General features: G+C 31.6%; 1 protein-coding gene across 1 annotated transcript in view; it reads left to right on the top strand.

The window, feature by feature from the left end:
• Nucleotides 1-27,485, top strand: part of LOC114337766 (exocyst complex component 1) — a 103,251-nt gene that overhangs the window by 53,123 nt on the left and 22,643 nt on the right. Inside the window, exon 7 of the mRNA XM_028288300.2 lies at nt 3,080-3,432. Within this exon, the coding sequence (XP_028144101.2) occupies nt 3,080-3,432 (353 nt within the window). The remainder of the gene's footprint in view (nt 1-3,079; nt 3,433-27,485) is intronic.

Genomic DNA, 27,485 nt, shown 5'->3' with positions numbered 1-27,485 from the left:
ACGTTGTTACCTCACGAAATGTCTAAAGAAAATATATTCAAAATTTCAGGTAGATCGGTCAAGTAGTTTTTTATTTACAATGTCCACCGCATTTGAAAAAGCAGTTTTGAGAAAAATGCGTTTAAAGTTTTGACAACTGCATCTTCATCTTCTTATTTGTCTGCCAAATCGTAAAGTGATGAACATTGGAATATGTTTTTTGAATTACGGAGTAATCTACAAAAGAGAAGACGAACAGTTGTTTAACGTTTCTCACTACGCTCAAGCGTGCTGGCGCGAAGCCGCGGCAAAGCAAGTCGAAGGTAGGGATATTCAACACCCTGTATCTCTGGTAATTTTGCTCCGAGTATTTTGAAATTTTCAGAGAGTATTCTTGAAAGTATGCACTTTTATTTGAAATAATAAAAAAATTAAATATTTCAAACCATACCCCCCCCCCCTTCCTTAAGCGGTTTATTTAGGTTTTTTTCTATTAAAGCAATTACACCATTGTTAACACCGGTGTTAGTGGCATCACATCCGAAAGCTGTTATATTGGAAATGTTCAAAGGATTCTCACCTTGAAAATGCTCTGTTATGCTATCTTTTATAGCTTCACCTGTTCCGGAAGCAGGAGTTATATGCCCTAGGAAGGTTGATCCAGGTTCCTCTACTATTGAAATGTGCTCTTTTTATATAGTTAGAATGTTAAATTATATAAGGAATGAAATATATATTTACTATTAAACATTTCTTTAAATGTGGAATTGAAGTTCAAACTTTGCCAGTTTTAGTAAAAATAAATACTGGATTGTTAAGTTAAAACTAAAATTATTTTGAAAGAGTAGTTTTATAGTGTGTATTTATCATTTAAAATAGGAGTTAAGACATTACAATTTTTACCAAACCAAAATCAGCAAAATTCGCAAAATGTAACTAAAAATTATAACTTTCAACCCTTTTGCGGCACCTCTAAAAGTATTTTGTTTGGAAAAATATTTTATTTGTGGCTAAACAATGGCTATAAGCAACTTTCTATCACTATTACACATTGAAATTATAAAAACATTTTTTTGGTTCCACGCTACTGTAGGTCCTGATTGGAATAGTTACATTCGAAAAAATGAAAGAATACCCATGAACGATCACATCAATCACTTATTTTGTATTTGCTGTCTTTTTCTATGACAAACGTTTGTTATTTATAGAAGAAGACAGCAAATACAAAATAAGTGAGTGATGTGGTCATTCATGGGTATTCTTTCATTTTTCCGACTGTATCTATTATTTGTGGACATGGAATAGTCATCCATGTTGGAGTGCTATTCCTTCCGGGCCATTCGTTTTTTTCTTGGCTACATTCTATTCCCACAAGTTGGGACAAAATGCTGTCAGGCATGGCAGCACGGCCATACCGACTATTATCTTTGAGAGTTTACCGGCTCTCTGGCCTATCACTTAGGCAACACTTTTCCTCCTGTGTCCACCTGTTTCTCTCGGCAGTCGCAGCACAAATGTCACTCTATGATGAGTCAGTTGTGGTGCATCTGTTTGGTGATTTGCCGATTGAGCAAGGTGTACGTGTGCATGTGCATTTTGTGTTTGGAAATATGTATGTGTGTGTGTATGTATGTGTGAGTGTGTATGTCATGTTCAATCAACAAAGGACCCCGCAGAAACCTTTTGGAAAATGGCTCTCTGTCAAATGCTCTGAAACTTTGGGTTCAGGTAGTCCTCGACGTGTAGAACAAAAGACTCAATGGGCGCGTAGTTCCAAAAAATCATGGTTTTAAGATATAAGCCTCTGAAGTTATATGTATATACAATGAGGACGTTGGAGTTGGAATAAATTCATTTTCTCGAGAGCGAGTGACTCTGGAGATAAATTACGAATCAGGTCGATTTTTATTTTTAAATTATAATTTTTTGGCTAATATGTCATACTAGTGACGTCATCCATCTGGGCGTGATGACGCAATCGATGATTTTTTAAATAAGAATAGGGGTCGTGTGATAGCTCATTTGAAAGGTTATTCAACTCTCTATTCATTAATATAAACTCTAACATAATTTTTTATACAGGGTGCCCAAAATTTTTTTTAAATTAAATTAATTGAGACAAAAAGAAGAATGTATATTATTTATTTAATTCGAAATACATTTTACTGTTGTCCGAAAACAGGAAAAAATGTTTATTTGATAAATAAATATTGTTTTTCGCTTAAATTCAATATTAAAGCTGCCACTCACCTGCCTCTTAGCAGTTTGAACATTTAATTTAAGCAAAAAGCAATGTTTACTTTTAAAATTAACATTTTTTCTGTTTTCTGACAGCAGTAAAATGTATTTCGAATTAAATACATTATAGGTATACATTCTTCTTTTTGTCTCAACTAATTTCATTAAAAAATTTTTTGGGCACCCTGTATAAATAATTATGTTAATATTTATATCAGTGAATAGAGAATTGAATAACCTTTCAAATGAGCTGTCACACGACTCCTATACTTATTTAAAAAAATCATCGATTTCGTCATCACGCCCAGATGGCTGACGTCACTAGTATGATATATATGCCAAAAAATTATAATTTAAAAATAAAAATCGACCTGATTCGTAATTTATCTGCAGAGTCACCCATTCTCGAGAAAATGAATTTATTCCAACTCATACGTCCTCACTGTACCTATAACTTCAGAGGCTTATATCTTGAAACCATGATTTTTTGGAGCTACGCGCCCATTGAGTCTTTTGTTCTACACATCAAGGACTACCAGAACCCAAAGTTTCAGAGCATTTGACAGAGAGCCATTTCCCATAAGGTTTCTGCGGGGTCCTTTACAAGTAATGAGATAGTGGCAGCCACTGAATATATCATGTTCTCGGTTAATCCGGGGGTGTTTATTTGCTCTATATATCTACGGTATATGACATTCTCTGTTAACCATTGAGACACATCGAGTGGGGGATGAGAACTTCCCCACCCAGTTAGTTATTTGGAAGTTATGGAAACCTCAGACTCACAGACTCAGAGCAGAATGGCATTTTTTTATCTTGAACTTATTAACAAAAACAGTTAACATTAATTTGTTGTTTTTAGTTATTGTATGTATGTTTTGGTACGTCTCAACCAACACGTAATGTCTGCACAAAGCTCATTCCTCAGCAACACCTTTGGCTCATTGCTTATCGAAGTCAAACGGTCTTTGGATCAATTCATGCAGCAACAGATCGAATCGATTAAAGAATGTAGAATGTCGAAGAAATCAAAATGTGGAATACTACCCTATGTACTCAATTTAGAAATATTCGCCAAAAATGCTAACTGCCTGTTGAAAAGTGATCGTGCAGCAGATCTCGAGAAATGGTACACACGGTTGGTTGATACAATGTTGGAATACATCGCAGTGCATGCGATTGATCATAAAACACCTCCACAGGTTATTAAAATGGGTAAGTGAACCACTTTTATTTGGAACTATAAAAAAAATATACTAATCCTTGACATTTTATACAGGGTGATTGATTAGTGGGGTAAAGCTCCGTAGATCCGTTATGGTAATAGATAGCGATAAAAGTTAATAACAAAAATTGTAGCCAACTTTGAGCTTCACATTACAAAATTAGTTAGAATGTTACGATAACATAGTGGCAGATCAAATTTATGTTTTTTTAAATGGAACCCCCTGTATTTTATTTTATATTCGAAATCCTGATGACTTCTTCATGACTAAAATATAAAGTTTTGTTATGTTATACAGGGTATTTACAAAGTTATAACCAATTTTATATGAAAATCGTAACAACTTCAACTCCCCGTATAAACAAAAATAAGCACAACAGCAATGGTTTATTGATGCCATATTTTTTTATTTATTGTCAAAATTTTCAAAAATGATTGATATTGTTAATTTTCAAATACATTTCTTTATATCAAATACAGGGCGAGTCTAAACGCAAGTAATTATTTTCTCAGTAATTTTAAATGGAACACCTTATATTTTATATCACTATTGAAAAGTACCATTACCGTACTTTAATTTTTATATAACATTCCCTATGTCTAAATTGATTAGTTTTCGAGATATTTTCATTTTTCAATGGACCAGTAACGTGGCCACCCAGATCACCAGAATTTAATAAACTGGACTCATTTTTTTGGGGTTACGTTAAGAATGAAGTTTATAAAATACCTACCTTTAACAACAAGGGATGAGATGAAAAATAGAATACAAAGTGTATTTCGAAGTGTTAATTTACAAATTCTTCGTAGTGTAAGTAACTCATTCAATGACCGTTTTTAGGCGTGCATAAATGTGTTAGGAGGTCATTTTGAACACCTTATGAAAAGTTACTTTTAATTTTTTCAAAAATGTATGTTTTTTTTGTAAAATTTATTACTGATAATTTATTTTTCGTTTATTATTAATTTGTTACATTGTTACATTTGCATACAAAAGTAGTTTTTAATTGCTTTCACATAATGTTGTATTTTGTGTTTTTTTATATTACTAATAAATTATTTTTCGTTCTTTATTTGTTACATTTACATACAAAAGTAGTTTTTAATTGTTTCAAAAATGTTGTATATTGTGGTTGCGTTGTTTTTTTGTAAAATTTATTACGAATAAATTATTTTTCTTACTTTATTTGCTACATTGTTAAATTGATTACCGGATTGATAATCAGTAGGTAATCGTAAATTGTCAGTTTTAGACACTTTAGTAATGGCTACAGCTCCTGGAACGAACTGTGGCCGGGGAGAGAAACCCTGTCTCTGTAAAGATTAGGTGGGTGTACGACCGACGAGAGCGTCTGTCATCGGCCATGATTCGCTCCGCGAGCATTACTTAAAATTTGGAAAAATTTAGACAACTAATTAATAATTTGCTTTGCAAAATGAAAATATCTCGAAAAATAATAAATTTATATAGGAAATGTTATGTAAAAATGAAATTACGGTAATGGTACTTTTCTATAGTGATATAAAATACAGGGTGTTCCATTTAAAATTACAAAGAAAATAATGTATTTGCGTTTTGACTGACCCTGTATTCAATATAAAGAAAATTAGCAATATCAATCATTTGTGAAAATTTAGAAAATAAATAAAAAAACAAGCTGAAAATGCGAGCATTATCATAACGAAATCTTTGTTTAGGTATTTACGTATTTAAATTTATAATAATAAACTATTTTTAATGGGAAATAAGCCATAATTTTACCAAAAAAATTATTTTATTAACGTTTCGAAGCCCAAATCGGGTTTCGTTGTCAAAATACAAAATACTACTAAAATAAACAAAAATGTTGTTGCTAAGTAAAAAAAAATCTTCTAATAATTTATTTAATCTGACTCATTTATATTGGCAATTCAGACGTATATTATACATTTTAAAGTAGAAGACTTTAAAATGATATCGCCAATATTTATGAGTTGCGTTCCTGGGACGACTTTACTAAAAGATAGTTCATTCGATTACATGAAGTCAATCCCAACTCAAGAATATCAGTCACAAAAAAATCATAGCATGTGATATGTCTTTAAAAAGACAACCAAATGCAACGATGACAGTAAAATTCTCGCGTTAGAGATTCCATAGTAAATCACGAGGGAAAACCAGGAAAAAACCTCGTGATACTATCCCGACATCGTAAGTATTTGGTCTTACATTTAATTTACTTTCAAAAAACTAATACCAAATTCTGACTTTAATATGTTTAAATTATAAATAATATTAATAATATATAGATATACAATAAGTAATACTAAAATATAAAATTTGTACTAACTCGATATGTTATTGACTTACTAATCGTGGTATTTTCTTTCTATTGACTTCCTCTTTCAGTATGGGTAACCACATCCTACTGCATTCTACCGAGGAATTTGCGACACAATTGGTTTCATTTAGCATAACTAGAGCCGCTTCTTTGATTTTTCTCTTTTTACTATCTGATTCTTTCAGGACTATACTTGAATCTCTCCACTGAACTCTATGTTCATTATCCCATGCGTGTTGACATATTTGAGATCTATAAAAATAGATCATACTGAAAGAGGAAGTCAGTAGAAAGAAAATACCACCATTAGTAAGTCAATAACATATCGAGTTAGTACAAATTTTATATTTTAGTATTACTTATTGTATATCTATATATTATTAATATTATTTATAATTTAAACATATTAAAGTCAGAATTTGGTATTAGTTTTTTGAAAGTAAATTAAATGTAAGACCAAATACTTACGATGTCGGGATAGTATCACGAGGTTTTTTCCTGGTTTTCCCTCGTGATTTACTATGGAATCTCTAACGCGAGAATTTTACTGTCATCGTTGCATTTGGTTGTCTTTTTAAAGACAGATCACATGCTATGATTTTTTGTGACGGATATTCTTGAGTTGGGATTGATTTCATGTAATCGAATGAACTATCTTTTAGTAAAGTCGTCCCAGGAACGCAACTCATAAATATTGGCGATATCATTTAAAAGTCTTCTACTTTAAAATGTATAATATACGTCTGAATTGCCAATATAAATGAGTCAGATTAAATAAATTATTAGAGGAATTTTTTACTTAGCAACAACATTGTTGTTTATTTTAGTAGTACATATTTTGTATTTTGACAACGAAACCCGATTTGGGCTTCGAAACGTTAATACAATAATTTTTCTGGTAAAATTGTGGCTTATTTCCCATTAAAAATAGTTTATTATAAAAATGCCACAAGGAAATAGCTTCAGAACAACATTAAATTTATAATATGGAAAATTTCTATTATGAAAAGTTGTTTAGTATTAAAAGCTATGTTTTAATATGCAATTATATCCTTCTAATTTAAATATTGTGAACTATAAAGGTACTTTACTCTCAGGTGAAATTTATATTTATTGACATACTTCGAATAAAATTAATAAAATTTGATATAAATATGATGATTGCATCTTAGATTTTAGACCATGCAGATCTTTTTATGAAGAATAACTTTTCTTCGTAAAATTAATAATAAAAGAGTTATAAATGAAAATGATGTTGGTATCCGTAATTTGAGAAAAAATTTCAAATATTTTTTTTCTTCATTAGAAGGATGTACAATAGGGAACTTGTACTAAAAAATTTTTTTGCATAAAATTGTTAATTTGTTTAAAAATGTTATATTCAAAATATTACGTCTTAACAATGAATAGTGTACGTACAACATCTGATCAAAGTTCTGCGCCTAAAATTTCCGTTTCAAACAACTTCAAAAGCGCGAGCTTGGGTCTGACGTCACAGGCCACTCTTATCGTTTTTGCCCGTTCGGTGGGCTATTGATTTGAATGCAGTTTGCCATTGCCAGTTGTGCGTGTCGAATAACTGTGACGTTTGCTCGGTATTTATGTTATTGTATTTAGTGTAGTTTAGTTTATTTATTATGTAATATACTTTATCAAAATGGAAAACAAATCTGCGCAATATAAGTATTGTATAGTGCCGGGATGCAAAAGCACAACTGTCAGAACATCCAACAAACATTTTTTTACTCTACCAAAAGAACCAAAACGTCGATTAAAATGGCTAAAGGCATGCAGGCGAGATAAAAAGGATATTTCACAAAAAAGCATAGGTCTTTATGTCTGTGAGGATCATTTTGATGTAAGTATTTATCTAATTAGGTACCTATTTTCTACTTAAAAAAAATATTAGTTTCATGAAAAATGCCTGCTTATACTTGTTTATTTGTTGCAGTTGGAACAAAATATGGATAACTATATAAAATTCAAGACTATGGGTGGTCCCAAAGTCCAGGTCAGGTGTTGTCCCGCACATATTTGATTGTCAACCAGACAGAAAACGAGCTTTTTCTCAGCGTGTGAGGGAAGCAGCCCTTAAAAGGGTTAAACGACAGCTTCTTGAAGATGCCGCTTCTACATCTAAGTCTGTTTTAGAGGACAATGATAATAAGAGACAATGTGATCCTAGTTTCACAAAGTTAGTACAATCAGGACCTGAATTAAACCAATCAGCTTTACCTCAAAAACTGAATCATGCATCAACACAGACTCACATCAAAATAAGAAGTAAAGGTATTCAGTGCAAATTTCAAAGGAGTGTTACAGTCGAGTTGTCGCCATTGAAAATACATAATAAGGATGCAGGAACTTCACCTATAAAAGACTTGCAAATATTTTAAGATACAAAAAGTGAATCAGGAAGTTCTGTATTTGAAGAGTATAGTGAATATAGTGGTAGTGACGACTGTTGGTACAATGAAAGTGATTCTTTATCTTGTGATGAAGATACGAAAGAAGAGGAAGCAAAACAATTTAAAAGTTTGTCTTTGAAGTGTACAGTGATGAAGTTACAATACAGACCTAGACTGTATATGGGGCTACCAGAATATGCATTTTACACGTTTCAATTAATGGAGAAATATTGTAAGACTCAAACAATGCATCTATTTTTAACTCTTAAAAAGATAAGAACAGGACAAACATTTATGTCTCTTGGAGATGATTTCGGCATAAGCGAAAGCAATGCATCGAGAATATTTGCAAAATCTGTTCCATTACTTAGTAAATATTTAAGATCTTGTATTTTTAATCCCCAAGTGAGTTCAGTTAAATTAAATTACCCTTAGCATTTCGAGCTCGTTATAGTAAAGTATTTTGTATTATCGATTGCTTAGAAATTGAAATTGAAAAACCATCAGATTCTGTTAAACAGTCCTTAACATGGTCTGAATACAAGAAGTGCAATACTCTAAAATATTTAATTGCTTGCACTCCTGATGGGATTATTAATTTTATTTCTACTGCTTTCGGTGGAAGAACGTCGGATGCAGTTATTCTTGAACATAGTGGTTTTTTAAATGTTCTTCTACCGAAAGTGGCGGTAATGGCTGACAGGGGTTTTAAACACATAGAGCATTTGTTAGTTAGCAGAGATTGCCAATTAATTAGACCACCAAGTGTATCTTCAAGTACAAAACTTACAAAAAGTGAAGTATTTGAAACAAAAAGAGTAGCTAGTTTAAGAATTCACATTGAACGAGTTATACGTAGATTAAGAGAATTTGCTTGCTTAGCCCCCCATGGCTGTATTGATAGCAAATTGATATCACATACAGATAATATAACAAAAATTGTTTGTGCACTCATAAATTTACAGTCAGGAGTAATATCGGGAAAGTAATTTTAAATTGACTTTTTTGTATATCTACTCAATGATTTTGTGATCGAAATACAAGGAAAATACGATCGAAATACTAGGAATTTTCAATTAAAGACGATTAAAATGTCTATTGTACTTAATCGCTTTCTTTTGAAAACCCCTCGTGAGTAATAGTACTTATACGTTATAAACACATTAGTAATTTCTAAAGATTTATAAATTTCACTTTAAAGTAAATAAACTGATTGTAGAACTACGCAAGAATACAAATAATAGCTGGTAATTTCCATTTAAATACGATTAAAATGTAATATACCCGTAATACCTAATCGCGTTGTTTCCGACTGCTAGCTAGCCCGGTTGACCGTGGCCTCTGACGTCAGACGAATAGAAGGACGTTCAAGAGCCTCCTAAGATATTTGAATTTTATAGCATTTTCAAAACGTCGTAATTAGCGTACGGGTTAAAAATATTTGTTTTTTTCGCATGCAAGCGTTTTAAGATAATGTTACCTTATGTTTTTTAATATTATTTTAATATTTAAAAATTTATGCAAGTTCCCTATTGCATACATACTCAGTGTCATTAGAAGTGTTCACCCAGAAGAAATCATCTCTTGAACTTAACTTTTTTGGCAGCACAATGACTATATTTAAAGCATGCTATGATAACAATATCAATGTTTTATCTTTTATAGTTTTTGTAAAAATAAAGTATTATCTTTAAAATTTTTTGTGAAGAGGCCAATTTATGAAGACCGGTTGGTACAGAAATTTTTAGTTATTATTCATCAGTCTAATTGTATTCAGTGCAAGAATATGTCTCTAGTTCGAAGACACCAAAATTACCACCATTTAGCGAATTTGACAGGGGTAGAATTATTGCCTATTCGCGGTGTGCAAGTACTTGGAAGGGAATTGAGGAACGATCGTGCGCGAATAGCGGAGAAATATTGCAACTTTCTTAAATAATTCATATTGTGTAGTATAATTTAGTATTCTTTTGTCATTGTTTATTTTATTGATTAATTGTTTTGTCATTCAAATTAATTCTACTGTCAAGTTTTATGTGAAATTAAGCCTAATTTTGTAAAAGGCATTTTTACTACAATTTTATTCACATAAATATACCAAATATACAATGGAGAAGTACTTTAGACCTGATAAACTAGAGGCTGATCCAAACTCCCAAACTGCCGCCAAAGAATTTAAACACTGGTACGAAACATTTAAGAATTTTTTGGAAAGCAATAAATCTACAGAAAAATCGCTAGAAGATAAAGACAAGTACATGCTTTTAATCAATTTTGTCTCACATTCAGTATATGATTACATAAGCGAAGCAAAAACATACATTTCTGCTATAAAAATTTTGGAAGAATTGTATATTAAACCTACAAATGAGATTTACGCAAGACATATTCTAGCTACAAGAAAACAACAAATAAACGAATCTATAGATCAGTATGCTCAACAGTTAAAGCTTTTGGCTAAAAATTGTAATTTTAAAGCAGTTTCTTCAGAAGAAAATAAAAATGACTATATTCGTGATGCTTTTATTAATGGTCTCGTTCAATCTAATATACGTCAAAGATTACTAGAGTTTAGTTCTTTATCTTTGGACGAAGCATTATCTAAATCTAGATCTTTAGAAGATTCTCAAAAACAATCTGATACATATCATGCAGCATTACATAATATAGCATCTTGTAGTCATCCAAATTCAGAACAAACTACTTTAGCTTCTGTTCAAACAAAACCTGGTCAGACTTGTTATTTTTGTGGACATCCAAGACATCCTCGATCTGTATGTCCAGCAAGGGCTGCGATTTGCCAAAACTGTCATAAAATTGGACATTGGTTTAAAATGTGCATGCAATCAAAGAAAAGTCAAACGAGATCAACTTATGCATCTACAATGGTAATCGCTTCTTCAATGGAAACACCTCAATCGCTTTCAAAATGTATAGCCAAAGTAACAGGGTGTTGGTAACTAAAAACGAAAATCATAAACGTCGGATGGTAGTTGATTACTCTCAAACAATAAATAGATGCACATTACTTGATGCTTATCCGTTGCCGAATATTGATTCACTGGTGTCTAAGATAGCAAAATATAAAATTTTTAGCTCAATTGATTTAAAATACGCATATCATCAAATACCAATTTACGAATCTGACAAACCATTTACAGCTTTCGAGGCAAGTGGAGGCCTTTACCAATTCCGTCGTATTCCTTTTGGAGTTACCAATGGAGTATCATGTTTTCAGAGAGCCATTGATTCTATCATAAAAAAAAGAAAATCTACAAGGTGTTTACGCTTATTTAGATGATGTAACAGTTGGTGGTGAGGATCAAGATAGACATGATTTAAATTTACAGAATTTTTTAAATGCTGTTAAAAAATATGGGTTAACTTTAAATCAAAATAAATGTCACTACAATCAAAAAATTATAAATATTTTGGGATATACAATAGAAAACTCTACAATGAAACCTGATCCAGACAGATTGAAGCCTCTACTAAATTTACCAGTTCCGAATGATTCTAAAAGTCTTCAGAGGGCACTTGGAATGTTTTCACATTACTCAAAATGGGTTAATAATTTTTCAGCAAAAATTAGAGGTCTTATAGATTGCAAGAAATTTCCATTAGGTCCTGACTTGGTATTTGCTTTTGAGGAGCTGAGAACTGTTATAGCTAATGCACTTCTATGGACAATTGATGAAAAAGAAATTCTCATTGTTGAAACTGATGCTTCTGAATTTGCTATTGCTGCCACTCTGAGTCAATCTGGAAGACCCGTTGCTTTTTTCTCACGTACCCTTACAGATTCTGAACGAAAACATTCTGCAATTGAAAAAGAAGCATATGCTTGCGTTGAAGCATTGAAAAAATGGAGACACTATCTTTTAGGAAGACAATTCAAACTAATCACAGATCAGAAATCAGTTTCGTTCATGTTTAATACAAACCATACAAGTAAAATCAAAAATGAAAAAATTTTGCGTGGGCGTTTGGAGCTTTCTTGTTTTAAATATGATATTATCTATCGTCCAGGAAAGGCTAATGATGCAGCTGATGCACTATCAAGAATATGCAATAATATAAATAATACAAGCAAGTTATATCAATTACATTCAGATTTATCGCAAATTTACCTTATTCTTTAGATGAAATTAAACACGTAATTACCTCTTGTCCAATCTGTGCAGAAATTAAACCCAGATTTTATAAGAAAGAAGATGATACACATTTAATTAAATCAACAGCTCCGTTCGAAAGATTGAATATTGACTTTAAAGGTCCAATACCCGGTTCTTCTAGAAATTCTTATATGCTTACAATCATTGATGAATTTTCAAGATTTCCATGGGCTTTTCCATGCTCAGATACATCCAGTCAGACAGTAATTGAATGTTTGAATCAAATGTTTTGTTTATATGGAATGCCGGCATATATACATTCTGACAGGGGAACTAGCTTTACTTCACAAGAATTTATTAATTATCTACACTCTAAAGGAATATCTTCAAGTAGAACAACACCATATAACCCTGGAGGAAATGGTCAAGTCGAGAGATACAATGGAATTATATGGAAAGCAGTGAATCTAGCATTGAAAACCAAAAATTTAGACATCACTAAATGGGAGACTGTTCTACCAGATGCTCTGCACTCTATAAGAAGTTTACTGTGTACAGCAACCAATTGTACACCTCATGAACGTTTGTTAACATATCAGCGAAGATCAACTAGCGGAACTTCTATTCCATCATGGCTTAAAGATTCAGACAAAGTATTACTAAGAAAATTTGTACGAAAAAGTAAGTTTGATCCTTTAGTTGAAGAGGTTGATCTTTTAGAAGCCAATTCAGATTACGCCTTAATACAGTATCCAAACGGAAAGAAAAGTACAGTTTCAACGAAGCATTTAGCTCCTAGAGGTGACCTGAAATTATTGAATCAAGATAATGATGAAGATGAAAATGAAAGTCCAAATAATACACTAGAGAATTCCACTACTGAATCAATACCAGAGGACATAGAAAATTTATCTATTCAAGAACCCAATCAAGTACCTGATGATAATCATGAACCAAGATTGGAAAATTCAGATTTTCAATCTAGCCGTAAATCAGCTAGAACTAAAAATAAACCACGATATTTGCAAGATTTTGTTCAAAAATAGGGCCGGGTGAATGTAGTATAATTCAGTATTCTTTTGTCATTGTTTATTTTATTGACTAGCTGACCCGGTGAACTTCGTTGCACCTTAGATAGTGTGTCATAATTAGATAATCTGTCATAATTTTGATTCTAGATCAGTTGCTTGAACGCAATGGCTAAAAATCAATCACTCAAAATCAACTGCTCGAAAATGAATTGCTAGACATGAAAATTGATCGAAATGCAATTTCCTCGAATAAAAAAGAAAATTATATGTCCAAATATTTTTTCACAATAATGCAAAATTTGTAAGTATGGTCGAATGAAATTCTATAGTTTTTAAGGCATTCCAGAAGCCGCTACAGATAAAATGTTTTAACAACTTATTAATCATTCAGAATTAGTCGACACTTATTAAAAGTTAAAATAATTAAGACAATAACTGGACGATAACGATTTAATGAGTGGAATTTAAATTTTTTTCTACTTTAATGACAAAACAATTAAAAATTATTTTGCACATCATATTTGAAACAGTATTTGGTTGAAAAATCTCATTTTTGCTGGCCAAAAATATATTAATTTGTCTGGACTAAATTACAGTTCGGTTTATCTTAAAAGGGATATGGTACTATCAACATTCACACAAAGTTGCCAAACTGGATTTTGTTATTTTGAGTGTAAATTTTCCCAGCGATCTCCGAGGGTACAATACATAAGAAAGATACATAATATGACAAATTGTATGATATTCTACGTATACAGTACGTAAATCGTTCAGCTGGACATAGGGAACGTACAATATATAGATTTAGATACATAAATACATACATTGTATTATATTGAGATAATTGAGGCAACTGAGTTTTCTCAATGACAATATGGCTGTTAGCATTAAGGGGCATTAACCTCAAAATTTACAAATCATTTCGACTGACACAAATAAACGTCAAAATATGAGAATGTAGTAGGTAGCTAAATATTTTTGGCCTAAGAGAATGGAAAAACTGTTTAGGTTTTAAAGTAAAATAAATTTTATCATTTTAATTCATACCTTAAACTTTAACTACACGCGCTGGCGTATTTTTGTACGCCACATATAAGAATTCTACTACAAATGTATTTAAAAATTTAATTTTTGTCTTTGTTTATTTATCTAACCTATCACTGGAATGTGCTTTACACTGGATTTAGTTTCGTTATAATCGGCATTCAGGAAGATCGTAATTTACAGTTTATTATTTGTTGTTTCCGGTGGTGGATAACATACGCCACAATTATAGTAATACAATTAGTAATATAAGTACATATTTCAAATGTTTTTTAGTCATTATGGCACAAATATATTTTTCTTTATAAACAATACTTTTTCTCAGGTAAAAAATATCGTTTCAAAAAAATATTATTAGCAATTTTATTTATCATGGAATCAGATTCCAGTTATATATCCCAATTTGCTTACTGAGAAGGAACTCCAAGTATCCGCTGACGCCGAGTAAGGTTTATAACAAACAAATAAGTGTAATTTTACAAAAAAAAAACAAATCCGCTGTTTTTAAGTATATTTTCTTGTGGCGTATAAAGTACGCCACGCGTGTAGTTATGTTATATTTTGATGTGCGGGTAGTTAAAGGTTAAAATTCTAAATATTAATTAATTATCACAATAACAAAAACTTTTATCAATCATTTAATACATGCAATAGTGTACATGATATTTTTCGTTAGTTCATCTAATAAACATAAATAAACTGGATGGTTTGCCCAAGCAAAAGCAAGTTTTTTGAAAATTCGTAAAATTAAAAAATTCATATTTTATCCAATTTGAGTCCAAAAGTTAATCTGTTGCACTTTTCTTTTATGAAATTTCCCATTCGTTCTTATTCTGTGCTCATAATTTTGCTACGGCTTACGGTTCGCTATTTCGGAAACGGACTGCGCTAGAGAAGAAAAAATGGCAGTGTTTTGTTCGGAATTCAGCAGGGAATCTACCTGCCAAATTTCATGAAAATCGGTCAATTCGTTTCGGAGGAGTATGGCAACAAAGATGTAAAATATTTAAATGGCTATTAAAAAATAACGGCTGAAGATAAAAAAGTGAAAATTTAGGATTGTATGTATCTTTTGCTTCTACATCATACAAAATTAAGAAAAAACGGTATATCAAAAAATTAAAAAAATATATCAGGGGGGCAAGCCCCCTTATGACCTACGGGCATGAATTCAGAGTTATGCCTATTCCCAGTCCGGTAGAATACACGTGTAAAATTTCATAAAAATATGATGAGCCGTTCTCGAGTTATTAACGGTCTACATAACATAACTCGACTTTCTTTTATATATATATATATATATATATATATATATATATATATATATATATATATATATATATAGATGTAAAATATTTAAATGGCTATTAAAAAATAACGGTTGAAGATAAAAAAAGTGAAAATTTAGGATTGTATGTATCTTTTGCTTCTACATCATACAAAATTAAGAAAAAACGGTATATCAAAAAATTAAAAAATATATCAGGGGGGGCAAGCCCCCTTATGACGTACGGGCATGAATTCAGAGTTTTGCCTATTCCCAGTCCGGTAGAATACACGTGTAAAATTTCATAAAAATATGATGAGCCGTTCTCGAGTTATTAACGGTCTACATAACATAACTCGACTTTCTTTTATATATATAGATGTAAAATATTTAAATGGCTATTAAAAAATAACGGTTGAAGATAAAAAAGTTAAAATTTAGGATTGTATGTATCTTTTGCTTCTACATCATACAAAATTAAGAAAAAACGGTATATCAAAAAATTAAAAAAATATATCAGGGGGGGCAAGCCCCCTTATGACGTACGGGCATGAATTCAGAGTTATGCCTATTCCCAGTCCGGTAGAATACACGTGTAAAATTTCATAAAAATATGATGAGCCGTTCTCGAGTTATTAACGGTCTACATAACATAACTCGACTTTCTTTTATATATATAGATGTAAAATATTTAAATGGCTATTAAAAAATAACGGTTGAAGATAAAAAAGTGAAAATTTAGGATTGTATGTATCTTTTGCTTCTACATCATACAAAATTAAGAAAAAACGGTATATCAAAAAATTAAAAAAATATATCAGGGGGGGCAAGCCCCCTTATGACGTACGGGCATGAATTCAGAGTAATGCCAATTCCCAGTCCGGTAGAATACACGTGTAAAATTTCATAAAAATATGATGAGCCGTTCTCGAGTTATTAACGGTCTACATAACATAACTCGACTTTCTTTTATATATATATATATATATATATATATATATATATATATATATATATATATATATATATATATATATATATATATATATATATAAAAGAAAAAGGGCGAAACACATTTCTAAGAACTGGTGTTTGGATCTTTGATTCTATTCAAAAAATTTTTCCCAACCCGAAATGGTGGATGTGTGAATTGTTCGTAAGGGGATTTTTCCACATTCTCTATTTCATCTGTTTGATTTATATATATATATATATATATATATATATATATATATAGATGTAAAATATTTAAATGGCTATTAAAAAATAACGGTTGAAGATAAAAAAGTGAAAATTTAGGATTGTATGTATCTTTTGCTTCTACATCATACAAAATTAAGAAAAAACGGTACTTATATCAAAAAATTAAAAAAATATATCAGGGGGGCAAGCCCCCTTATGACGTACGGGCATCAATTCAGAGGTATGCCTATTCCCAGTCCGGTAGAATACACGTGTAAAATTTCATAAAAATATGATGAGCCGTTCTCGAGTTATTAACGGTCTAACTAACATAACTCGACTTTCTTTTATAATATATAGATGTAAAATATTTAAATGGCTATTAAAAAATAACGAGTTATTAACGGTCTAACTAACATAACTCGACTTTCTTTTATATATATAGATTAATTGTTTTGTCATTCAAATTAATTCTACTGTCAAGTTTTATGTGAAATTAAGCCTAATTTTGTAAAAGGCATTTTTACTACATATTGTCAATTGAAATTGTCAAATTGACGTACATTTCATATCTACTGTCATTGAAGAAGAAAAATTATGTTGCTCCACAATATTGATATGATATGCAATTATTATATAAAGGTAAATTTAATTAAATGTATTTTGCTTGCAGTACTGCATTTTAATAACTAATTTTATTTACTACATACAATTGTTTAAGTTTTAATAACATAACCTGAATCTTATTTTTTCTTCTTATTATTTTTTTGGACTATGGCCTTGACAATTATCCAGTAACCAGGACTAATATAATTGGCCAATATAATTAAAAGTGCGAATAAAGTAGCCGAGCGTAGAAATAGGTGTCGCTTTGCCGAACTTGCACGGTCCCAATAGAGATATGGGTTTGTCGTACCGCGAAATTGGCCGTAGGGTTAATTGTACGGCAATGACAGTTATGCCAGTGTGTCGTGTGTGGACAAACGAAGGTAGAGGAACACGAAGAAGACCAACTGGTCAACCGAGGCGTATCACAGGGCGTCAAGTTATGCGCTTTAGACTCCTGGCCCTGCGAGAACGTTTTGCTACTACGCTTCAAATCACTGACCAATGGTTTGGAGTAGAAGGTTGACTTATTACTTACGTATACCCTATTCCACGAACATACGCCTGTTTTGGATTACTTCGACAACGAATATTTTACTGTGCAAAATAAGAAGAACGAAAGTAAATTGCAAATTACATTGTTGTTTATTGGAATGATTATTAGCGCCATTTACTTTCGTACTTCTTATGTTGCACAGTAAAATATTCGTTGTTGAAGTGATCCAAAACAGGCGTATGTTCGTGGAATGCCCCATTACCCTATACCGTAGCATTCGAGCCTTTGTACTTGTTTCATTCCGCCCACGACGAGTGCTTCCTTTGACTGCGGACCACTGTCATCAACGTTTGAATTGGTGCATAGAACGGCGTAATGCAGCATTCAGCGATGAATCGCGATTTTGTTTAGATATGCATAATGGTCGTAAGATGATAAGACGCCTCCGTGGAGAGCGACGAGATGTCGGGTTTCCTGATGAAAGGAATCTACACAGGACAGTTGGAGTAATGGTTTGGTGGGTTGTTGCCTTTGGTAGCCGATCACCACTTTTGTTTATTCGAGGCAGTATGACAGATGCACGTTATGTTGATGGCATCTTACAAACCACTTTACTGCCTTATCTAGACGGCCGTCGAAACGCCCTTTTTCAGGAAGACAACGCGCGTCCCCATATTGCTCGTCGAACTATGGACTTTCTGTAAGAAGCTGGCGATAATTTTTTGCCGTGACTACCCCGTTCACTTGGTTTAAATCTTATCGAACATGTGTGGGATATGATGGGGAGTAGACTCCACTTTGCACCATCCTCCACAGACACTGGCACAGTTAATCCATGAAATTCAAGTTGCTTGGAACGAGGTGCCACAAGCAGATATCGATCATCTCATTTTGTCAATGCCAAGACGTGTACAGGAGTGTATTCTGCTAGGGAGTCGTCAAACACATTAGTTTTTTTTTGATTATATGTCAACAAAAAGTTTTGCCAATGTTATGGTTTCATTCTTGATGAAACTGTACCATGTTGCCAAAAAATGAAATTCCAGAAATGACTCCTTCTGTGTGTAACACTTCTAATGTCACTGAGTATATTAGAACATAGTTTTTAACTCCAAACAACTTTTTATAATAACAATCTTCAATATTGTGAAAAATAAAGATATTTTAATATTGATCGAACTTCATATTTTTTGACATAACTCGTATAATATAGATAATATTTGATATCTGATGGTTGAATATTCGGTTTTAGACCATACAGAACTTTTTATGAAGAATAACATTTTTCGTAAAATTAAAAAAAGAATGTGTGTGTACTTTGTACGCACGTAAGAAGTTATACTTCTATTATATGATTTAAACGAAATTAATATACCTACTTTTATTTATATTTTATTTAAATAGTAAACTAATTTATACTTACTACTCCTCAAACTTTTTTATTAAAACAGTGCCAAAAATTAAAATAATAAAAGAATAAAACACACATAAACACATTGAAAAATGCCACAAATGATTTCTGAACAATGATTTTCGGAAAAATTTTTAACTACGTATTTTCTGAAAATAAAATTATATAATAAATACACTTACAATCATAAAATGTATAAAAAAAAATAAAAAAATAAAAGTTTCTATTGGGATTCGAACCCGCTTATTAGCGCGGTTGGTGTTGAGATTCATTCACCTTGAACGCTTATCCACGAAGACTATACGTCTTCATGTGCGAAGTTCAAGTAGCTAAACGGATTAAACTTTTGAGAATTCTGAATTAAATCAAATTATTTTGATTTTGAATTGAAATGATTTAGAATTGAAAAAATACAACAAAACATAGAGTAAGAAAACAGTATATTAGGTGAATATTGATAGAAATTTTGATGGTAATCAAATGTAAATAAAAGTATTACATACTATGTATTTTGGTAGGTTCAAATAGGTAGGTACCTATGAAATTTTTTATTAGGACACTGAAACATTTACAATTATTACGTACCTGTTGCTTTTAAAAACTATTTAAAAAGTTACTACAATTATAAACTTTTTTTGTTTCTGTCCTCACAACAATAAAACTAATATATTATACAACATTTGTTTACCTCCATATTGAACAATTATTATTGACACATCATTTCAACACCCAATCAGAGCCCGTATAACGACTAATACCATACTGTCGGTGTGCGCATGCGCGCAGATTAATAATAAATAATCGCCCTCATATCGCGCCTAAAGAAGTATAACTTCAATAAAAAAAGTTTCCCATATGTGTCCAACTTAAGTAGACACGCTGTATAAAATAATAGATAAATATAATATACTACAGTCGGAAAAATGAAAGAATACCCATGAACGATCATAAATAACAAACGTTTGTTATAGAAAAAGACAGCAAATACAAAAAATAAGTGATTGATGTGATCGTTCATGGGTATTCTTTCATTTTTCCGACTGTACATAATATTATACGCTCTGAGCTTCGCTGGTGTCGCTCCCAGCGGTTACTAATTCAACTTTCACCGGTAATTTTTAAATTTATTATTTAATTGTTATCGCTTAATATTTACAACGCTAAAAAGTAATTAAAATGTAATAGATTTTTTTAAGATTTTGCTAATCATTTTGACGTTCTATTGATGAAATATTAATTTCTTACTTCGGATACTTTCACAATTGTCATGTAGATGGCGCCAAGATTAATTTATAATTACATATTACAGAACATTAAAAAACGCAAATTCAGTATTTAAAACGTAAGTATATTTAAGGTAAAAATATATACCACAGCTTTGATCAACTAATATTTTTTATAATTAATGTTTTTAATTGTAATTTAAAATTAATCACTTTGGCATTTATGTCAAATTTCCGGTAAACGTTTACAGACTTGTCACTATTGGCGCTCACGAATTTATAAATATCCCCTCTACGTACGAGCTCACAGCGGATATATCATTGAGTAGAGTAGACAGCTCAAATAAAACAAGCGTCTCGGGCAGGCCGTGATGATTACGACTACAGGCGTTTATAGCCGAAGCCAGCCGAATGTGATGTTGGTTAAGCGGATATACCATATTTATATTTATTTATATAAATATTTGCTAGAAAATTAATATTTAAACTATTTTATTGAAAAAATACATAAATACAAAGGTTTCGTTGAAAATAGTGAACTGTAACGTAACATTACGTTAAAATAAATAAATAAAATTTATTTATTTGACGTTTTAGTTTTATGTTGATGTTTAGTTGCGAAAACAAGTTGAGTTGACGTTTAGCTGTGTCGGAAGAAAATACATATTTGAAGAAGAATTGTGACGTCACAATGACGACTTTGAGGTCTAATATCTCGAAGCTGGTTAGAGATACCGAAATGCCGTGTTCAGATTTGGATTCAGAAGACAAAACTACATGGGAATCCATCGCTAGATGGCCACTAAATATTGCAGGAGCGGAGACGCACGAACAGACTTTGCGAATTTATAAACGAAAAGTTTTCGTTGAAAATATGGCATCAATAATCCATTGCTGTTGTGCTTATTTTTATTTATACAGTGAGTTGAACTTGTTAATGTGAAGCTTAAAGTTGGCTACAATTTTTGTTAACTTTTATTGCTATCTATTACTATAGCGCACCTACTGAGCTTTATCACACTAATCAATCACCCTGTACACGGATTTCAAATAGTAAATATAGCGAAAGTTGGACCTAAAACAATAGTTAGATTACTTACTTATTTACTCCGTGGTGTTACAACCCTTCGTGGGTTTTAGCAGACTCGACAACATGTTTCCATTTCTATCTGTCTTGAGCAATCTCCATCCAATTCTCCACGCCCATAGCTTTAAGGTCTCATGCTATATTACAGGGGTGGCCAAGCTCCATGATAATCCGAGCCATTTTTTAAAATTTGAAATTTTTCGCGAGCCGCAATTAAACAATTATTTAAATTTAGAAAGTTTTAAAAAGGTATAAAATTTTTCTCTCAGTTGAAGTAAAGAAATACAGACTTACTCACAATAATTGATGGATTCGACCGTTACTTGATGGAAGTTCATTTTATCTAATAATAAAACACTGAAAACGTTTGTTTTCTATACTTCCACAGAATTTATTATAACTAAGTGACTACAGCTGTTTCGGCAGAGTGCCTTTCTCAAGTGATATAGTTTAAATGTGTTTGCCTTTTTAAGTCTTCAACTGAAGAGGTTGATGAGTGGGGAGCTGTTTGTCTCGAGTTGGTCATTCAGAATTATACCTGTATTTTTCAGTTTATTAATTTCCATAGATTCTAAAAAATATGCAGAATTTGAAACTCTTCATTGAAAGAGTGATTATGATCTAGAAGGTGAAGTGCGTATGTAGAAGTGTCTGTTTTTCTATTGTTGAATGCCCTTTTGTGTTCTGCTATCCGTTTGTCAAAAGTTCTGCCAGTTTGACCGATGTACGTTTTCGGACAGTCACCACACGTTAGTTTGTACACACCACTCTGTAGTTGCTTTCTCTTTCTGCTTTTATTGTTCTTAATATATTTGCTTAAGTTGTTGTTAGTTCTGAAAGCTGGTGTTATTCCTTTCTTTTTTATGTATCTGGCTATTTTTGTTGTTATCTTGCCAGTATATGTGAGAGAGCAGAAGGTACTGGGTTCTTTCTGTGGTCCACCACAAATTAGTGTATCCACCACCACAGAAAGAACCCAGTACCTTCTGCTCTCTCACATATACTGGCAAGATAACAACAAAAATAGCCAGATACATAAAAAAGAAAGGAATAACACCAGCTTTCAGAACTAACAACAACTTAAGCAAATATATTAAGAACAATAAAAGCCGAAAGAGAAAGCAACTACAGAGTGGTGTGTACATACTAACGTGTGGTGACTGTCCGAAAACGTACATCGGTCAAACTGGCAGAACTTTTGACAAACGGATAGCAGAACACAAAAGGGCATTCAACAATAGAAAACAGACACTTCTACATACGCACTTCACCTTCTAGATCATAATCATTCTTTCAATGAAGAGTTTCAAATTCTGCATATTCAAAATAAAGGCATTAAGCTATCTTTTTTAGAATCTATGGAAATTAATAAACTGAAAAATACAGGTATAATTCTGAATGACCAACTCGAGACAAACAGCTCCCCACTCATCAACCTCTTCAGTTGAAGACTTAAAAAGGCAAACACATTGTAAACTATATCACTTGAGAAAGGCACTCTGCCGAAACAGCTGTAGTCACTTAGTTATAATAAATTCTGTGGAAGTATAGAAAACAAACGTTTTCAGTGTTTTATTATTAGATTACTCACAATCATTTAATAATACTTCGACGACCGGTTTCGATCTCTACAATATTCAGGTCGGCGTTACAAGTGATTAAATGCTACAATTAAAGAAAGCCAGAGTTAGAACATTGTCTGGTTGTATCAAAATGCAAATAGAAAGCCCAAATTTTGCATTTTGATACAACCAGACAATGTTCTAACTCTGGCTTTCTTTAATTGTAGCATTTAACTACTTGTAACGCCGACCTGAAGATGATCTGAATATTGTAGAGATCGAAACCGGTCGTCGAAGTATTATTAAATGATTGTGAGTAAGTCTGTGTTTCTTTACTTCATTTAAAATGAACTCACATATGCAACCCATTCAATATTTTCTCTGAGTGTTTGGATTTCACGAATTTTAAATTGAAATAAAATTGTTCAAATCGTTGTTTCAAATATGGAAATAATTCTACAAGCTGCCGTTACTATTTCAGTATATTTAGATTCTTCATCATCCTTCCATCTTTTTCTGGTACGGCCTACTGATCTTCTACCGTCTCTCAAAAAACACTGTCTGTAACACTTTGTCTTCCTCTGATCTTACCACTTGACCTGCCTATTATATCTTAGCTTTTATAAATATGTGTTACGATTTTTTTAGTACCATAGAGTCACCAATTCAGCTTTGCGGCCCTTCTCCATTCTCTTGTCAATTCATCTCTTTGAGGGCCAAATATCATTCTGAGAACTTTTCTTTTAAAACCAGCAGCATATTTATTTTCCGCTGATGTGGAGTCACATGTTTCATTTCCATATGTAACCATTGGGCGAATAATTGGCATGTACAGTGTTAATTTAGAATGTCTTTTTAGCAACTTGGATCTTAACAATGATCATAGGGAGTAGGATGCTCTATTCACCGCAGCTATTCTTGCCGAGACCTCTTTTTACATGTAGTTATGATTACCGCCCCCAGATATTTAAACTCTTTTACTACTTCCAAGTTGTAGTCATTAATAGTTATGTTCTGCGTAACTCTTGGTTTTGGATTTTTGGTTATTAGCATGTATTTCGTCTTCTCTTCATTCATTCGAAGGCCCAGACTATCTCTTTCTTCCTCGAGTTGTGAAAACACCTCTCTCACGTCTCTTGTAGAATAAGCAACTGCACCTAGATCACCAGCAAAGGCCAACAATAGTTTTGATCGTCGATTCGCAAATCCCTCTGTCATCTCAGATGATATATTACTTATTACATATTCTAACGCCAAATTTAAAAGCAACGGTGATAAGGGGTCTCCTTGTCTTACACTTAGTCTTTTATATTTTTTGTTGTCAGTAATAATTACTTATAGGGGAGTGCATATAGATTTTCACTTCCGAAAAAATCAAACAAGATAGAACTTTTTGTAATTTCATTAAGAAATGTTGAATAAACAACATATCAAAAAGTTCTACTCGAGAAGTGGGTGCTTCATTTTTTATTAAACAAATGAACTGCGAAATTAGATGTTTTTTTTAAATAACTCCAAAAATATAAATTGCAAAAAAAAACTGACTTGACCGTTGAAAAATTCAGAAAATATTTCAAAAAAAAACTTTTTATAAAGATTTTTCTAAAATTAAATCTGTACCTTCTATAATTTTTTACTTATAACTCTAAAGTCACCCTTCTCACAAACATTGGCGCACTGTAAACTAGCGTACGGCGAAGTGCAAGGTTCAGTTATTTTAATGTAATTCTTTAACTAATGGATCAAATGAAATTTTACAAATTGATCATGAAAGAAGAATAATTTAGCTATCTTACGGTTCTAATAAAAAGAAATAAATTGTATGGGCATAAGTACGGTGTGGACGGAAAGTGAGACTTCCATGAATTTGGTTTAAAAATGATTTAAAAATGTGTAACTAATACAATTTTTCTTATAAAACTCTCAATTTTGCACAGCTTACCTTTCAGCCATCTTACTAAACGATGTTTCTCTCAAAAAAATCTCAAAAATTTAATTCAAATGATACGACGTTTCAAAAAATGTAATTTTTGAAAACTTCGTAGTTTTACAGAATTACCTCCACTTTAAGACGGTACTACTCAAGTTTGAACAGATTTATTACAGTTCTATAGGTGCTTTTTAAAGCTTATGATGTAGTCTTTAAAATGCACTAAATTATTTTACTTTAGAAATGACATAAACTATTTCTTTTTGAGAAAATTAAGAAAGATAACAAAAATGTTATACAAAAACCGAAAATTACTAGTTAAAAAATGTTTATACAAAGTGATCAAAACTTTTTTCTATAAAATTTACCTAAAATACATTTAATATTAAGCTTCAACAATAATAAATGTTCAATAAAAAAAATTTAGCTCTTATACAGTATGTCTGCGTAACTTGAGACCTATTGATAACTTTTTATTATCAGTTTTACGAAAATAATTTATTCTTTATAAAATACTCTGCATCGTATATAATCTAAGATGCAACCATCAAATGTCAAATTTTGTTAATTTTATAGGAGGTATGTCAAAAAATATGAATTTAACTCAAGAGTAAAGTACCTTTCTATTTCACAATATCGAAAATTGTTATTAAGAAAAGTTGTTTGGAAATAAAAAATATGTTTCAGTTAAATTACATCCTTCTAATTGAAATATTGTGAATAATAAAGGCACTTAACTCTTAAGTAAAATTCATATTTTTACATACCTCGTATAAAATTGCAAAAGTTTGATATCTGTTAGTTGTATCTTAAATTTTAGACCAGGTAGAGCATTTTAGGAAGAATAACTTTTTTCGTAAAATTGATAATAAAATAGTTATCATAATTGTAATAAAATGACGATGGGTATCCGTAATTTGAGAAAAAATTGAAAAAAAAATTTGATTAGAATAATGTAATTGTATATTAAAACATAGTTTTTAATTTCAAACAACTTTTCATAATAGCATTTTTTGATATTCTGGAATATGAAGGTACTTTACTCTTTACCGAAATTTATATTTTTGACATAACTCGTATAAAATTGATAAAATTTGATAGGTGACGGTTGAGTTTTAAATTTTTGACTATCCAGAGCATTTTATGAAGAATAACTTTTTTTGGTAAAATTGATAATAAAAAAGTTTTGTGTGTGGTTCCTAGCTACGCAGACATACTGTATAAGAGCTTCAGTATAAGAATTTTTAATTTGTAATGCCATATTCGGATTCAGCATAATCAACAACAAAATAGAAACATATTTGATCAAAGTAAAATGATGAATTCAATGATATTTTTAAAATTATTTATACAAAACAATTGTTCTTGTTTAAACAATTAATAAACAATTAGCGCCCAAATCTGCGAGTAGAACTTTTTACTTTAACATGTATATAAACTAACAAAAAAAGTTTTAGAAAAATATAAGCTTGTTTGAATTTTTCCGAAACAATGCATATTTTCGTTCTAATTGCACTCCCCTATTACTACTTATTTAAGACATTTTGAAACAAAAAAAGTTAAAAGTAATTCAGATATTTATTGAGAGCCACAAATAATCCTTCAAAGAGCCACATGTGGCTCGCGCGAGCAACAGTTTGGCCACCCCTGCTATATTATCTCGCCACCGTAGTCGAGGGCGTCCACGTGGTCTGCTTCCACTTGGGATCTCTTTCCAAATCAGCCTTACTGTTCTTTGATCAGAATGTCTTCTGGGATATCCTGCCCATTGGAGTCTACTGGACTTTATTTCTTTTATGATGGCGTCTGAGTATAGTTCTTCGAGCTCTTTGTTAGTTCTTATCCTAAATTGTTCTGTTGCTTCATCAAGCACAGGCCCAAATATCTTCCTTAGGATTTTTCTTTCCCAACTACCGCTACCATATATCACTACGGGTCGAATGATTGTTTTTTTTTATTGAATTAACGTGTCTCGATTACAATGATCATTGACACAGGTACAATTATACATTAGTGAACAATACATACATACATACAATAAATACATAGATTCGAGTGATTTACATTACATGAACATTTATATATTATTGAAAATATTTATATTTCGTAGGTAGCTTATGGTGTGGAGAATATCAGTTGGCGAGTTTAGTGCTTCATTCAGGCTACTGAAATCGTCGTTCATGTTGATATTTTGGACAATCGAATAGGATATGTTTCACTGACAGCTGACATTGGCAATATTGGCACATAGGAGGGTCTTCAGAAGCCATTAATTATCCGTGGGTTAGTCTGGTATGCCCAATTCTCAGTTTTCTAAGTACTACGGTTGATTTTCTGCAGATATTCGGCGGTGTAAATGT

Source organism: Diabrotica virgifera, chromosome 1 (assembly GCF_917563875.1).
Source record: "Diabrotica virgifera virgifera chromosome 1, PGI_DIABVI_V3a".
Lineage (NCBI taxonomy): Eukaryota > Metazoa > Arthropoda > Insecta > Coleoptera > Chrysomelidae > Diabrotica > Diabrotica virgifera.
This window is presented reverse-complemented; position numbering and strand designations above follow the sequence as displayed.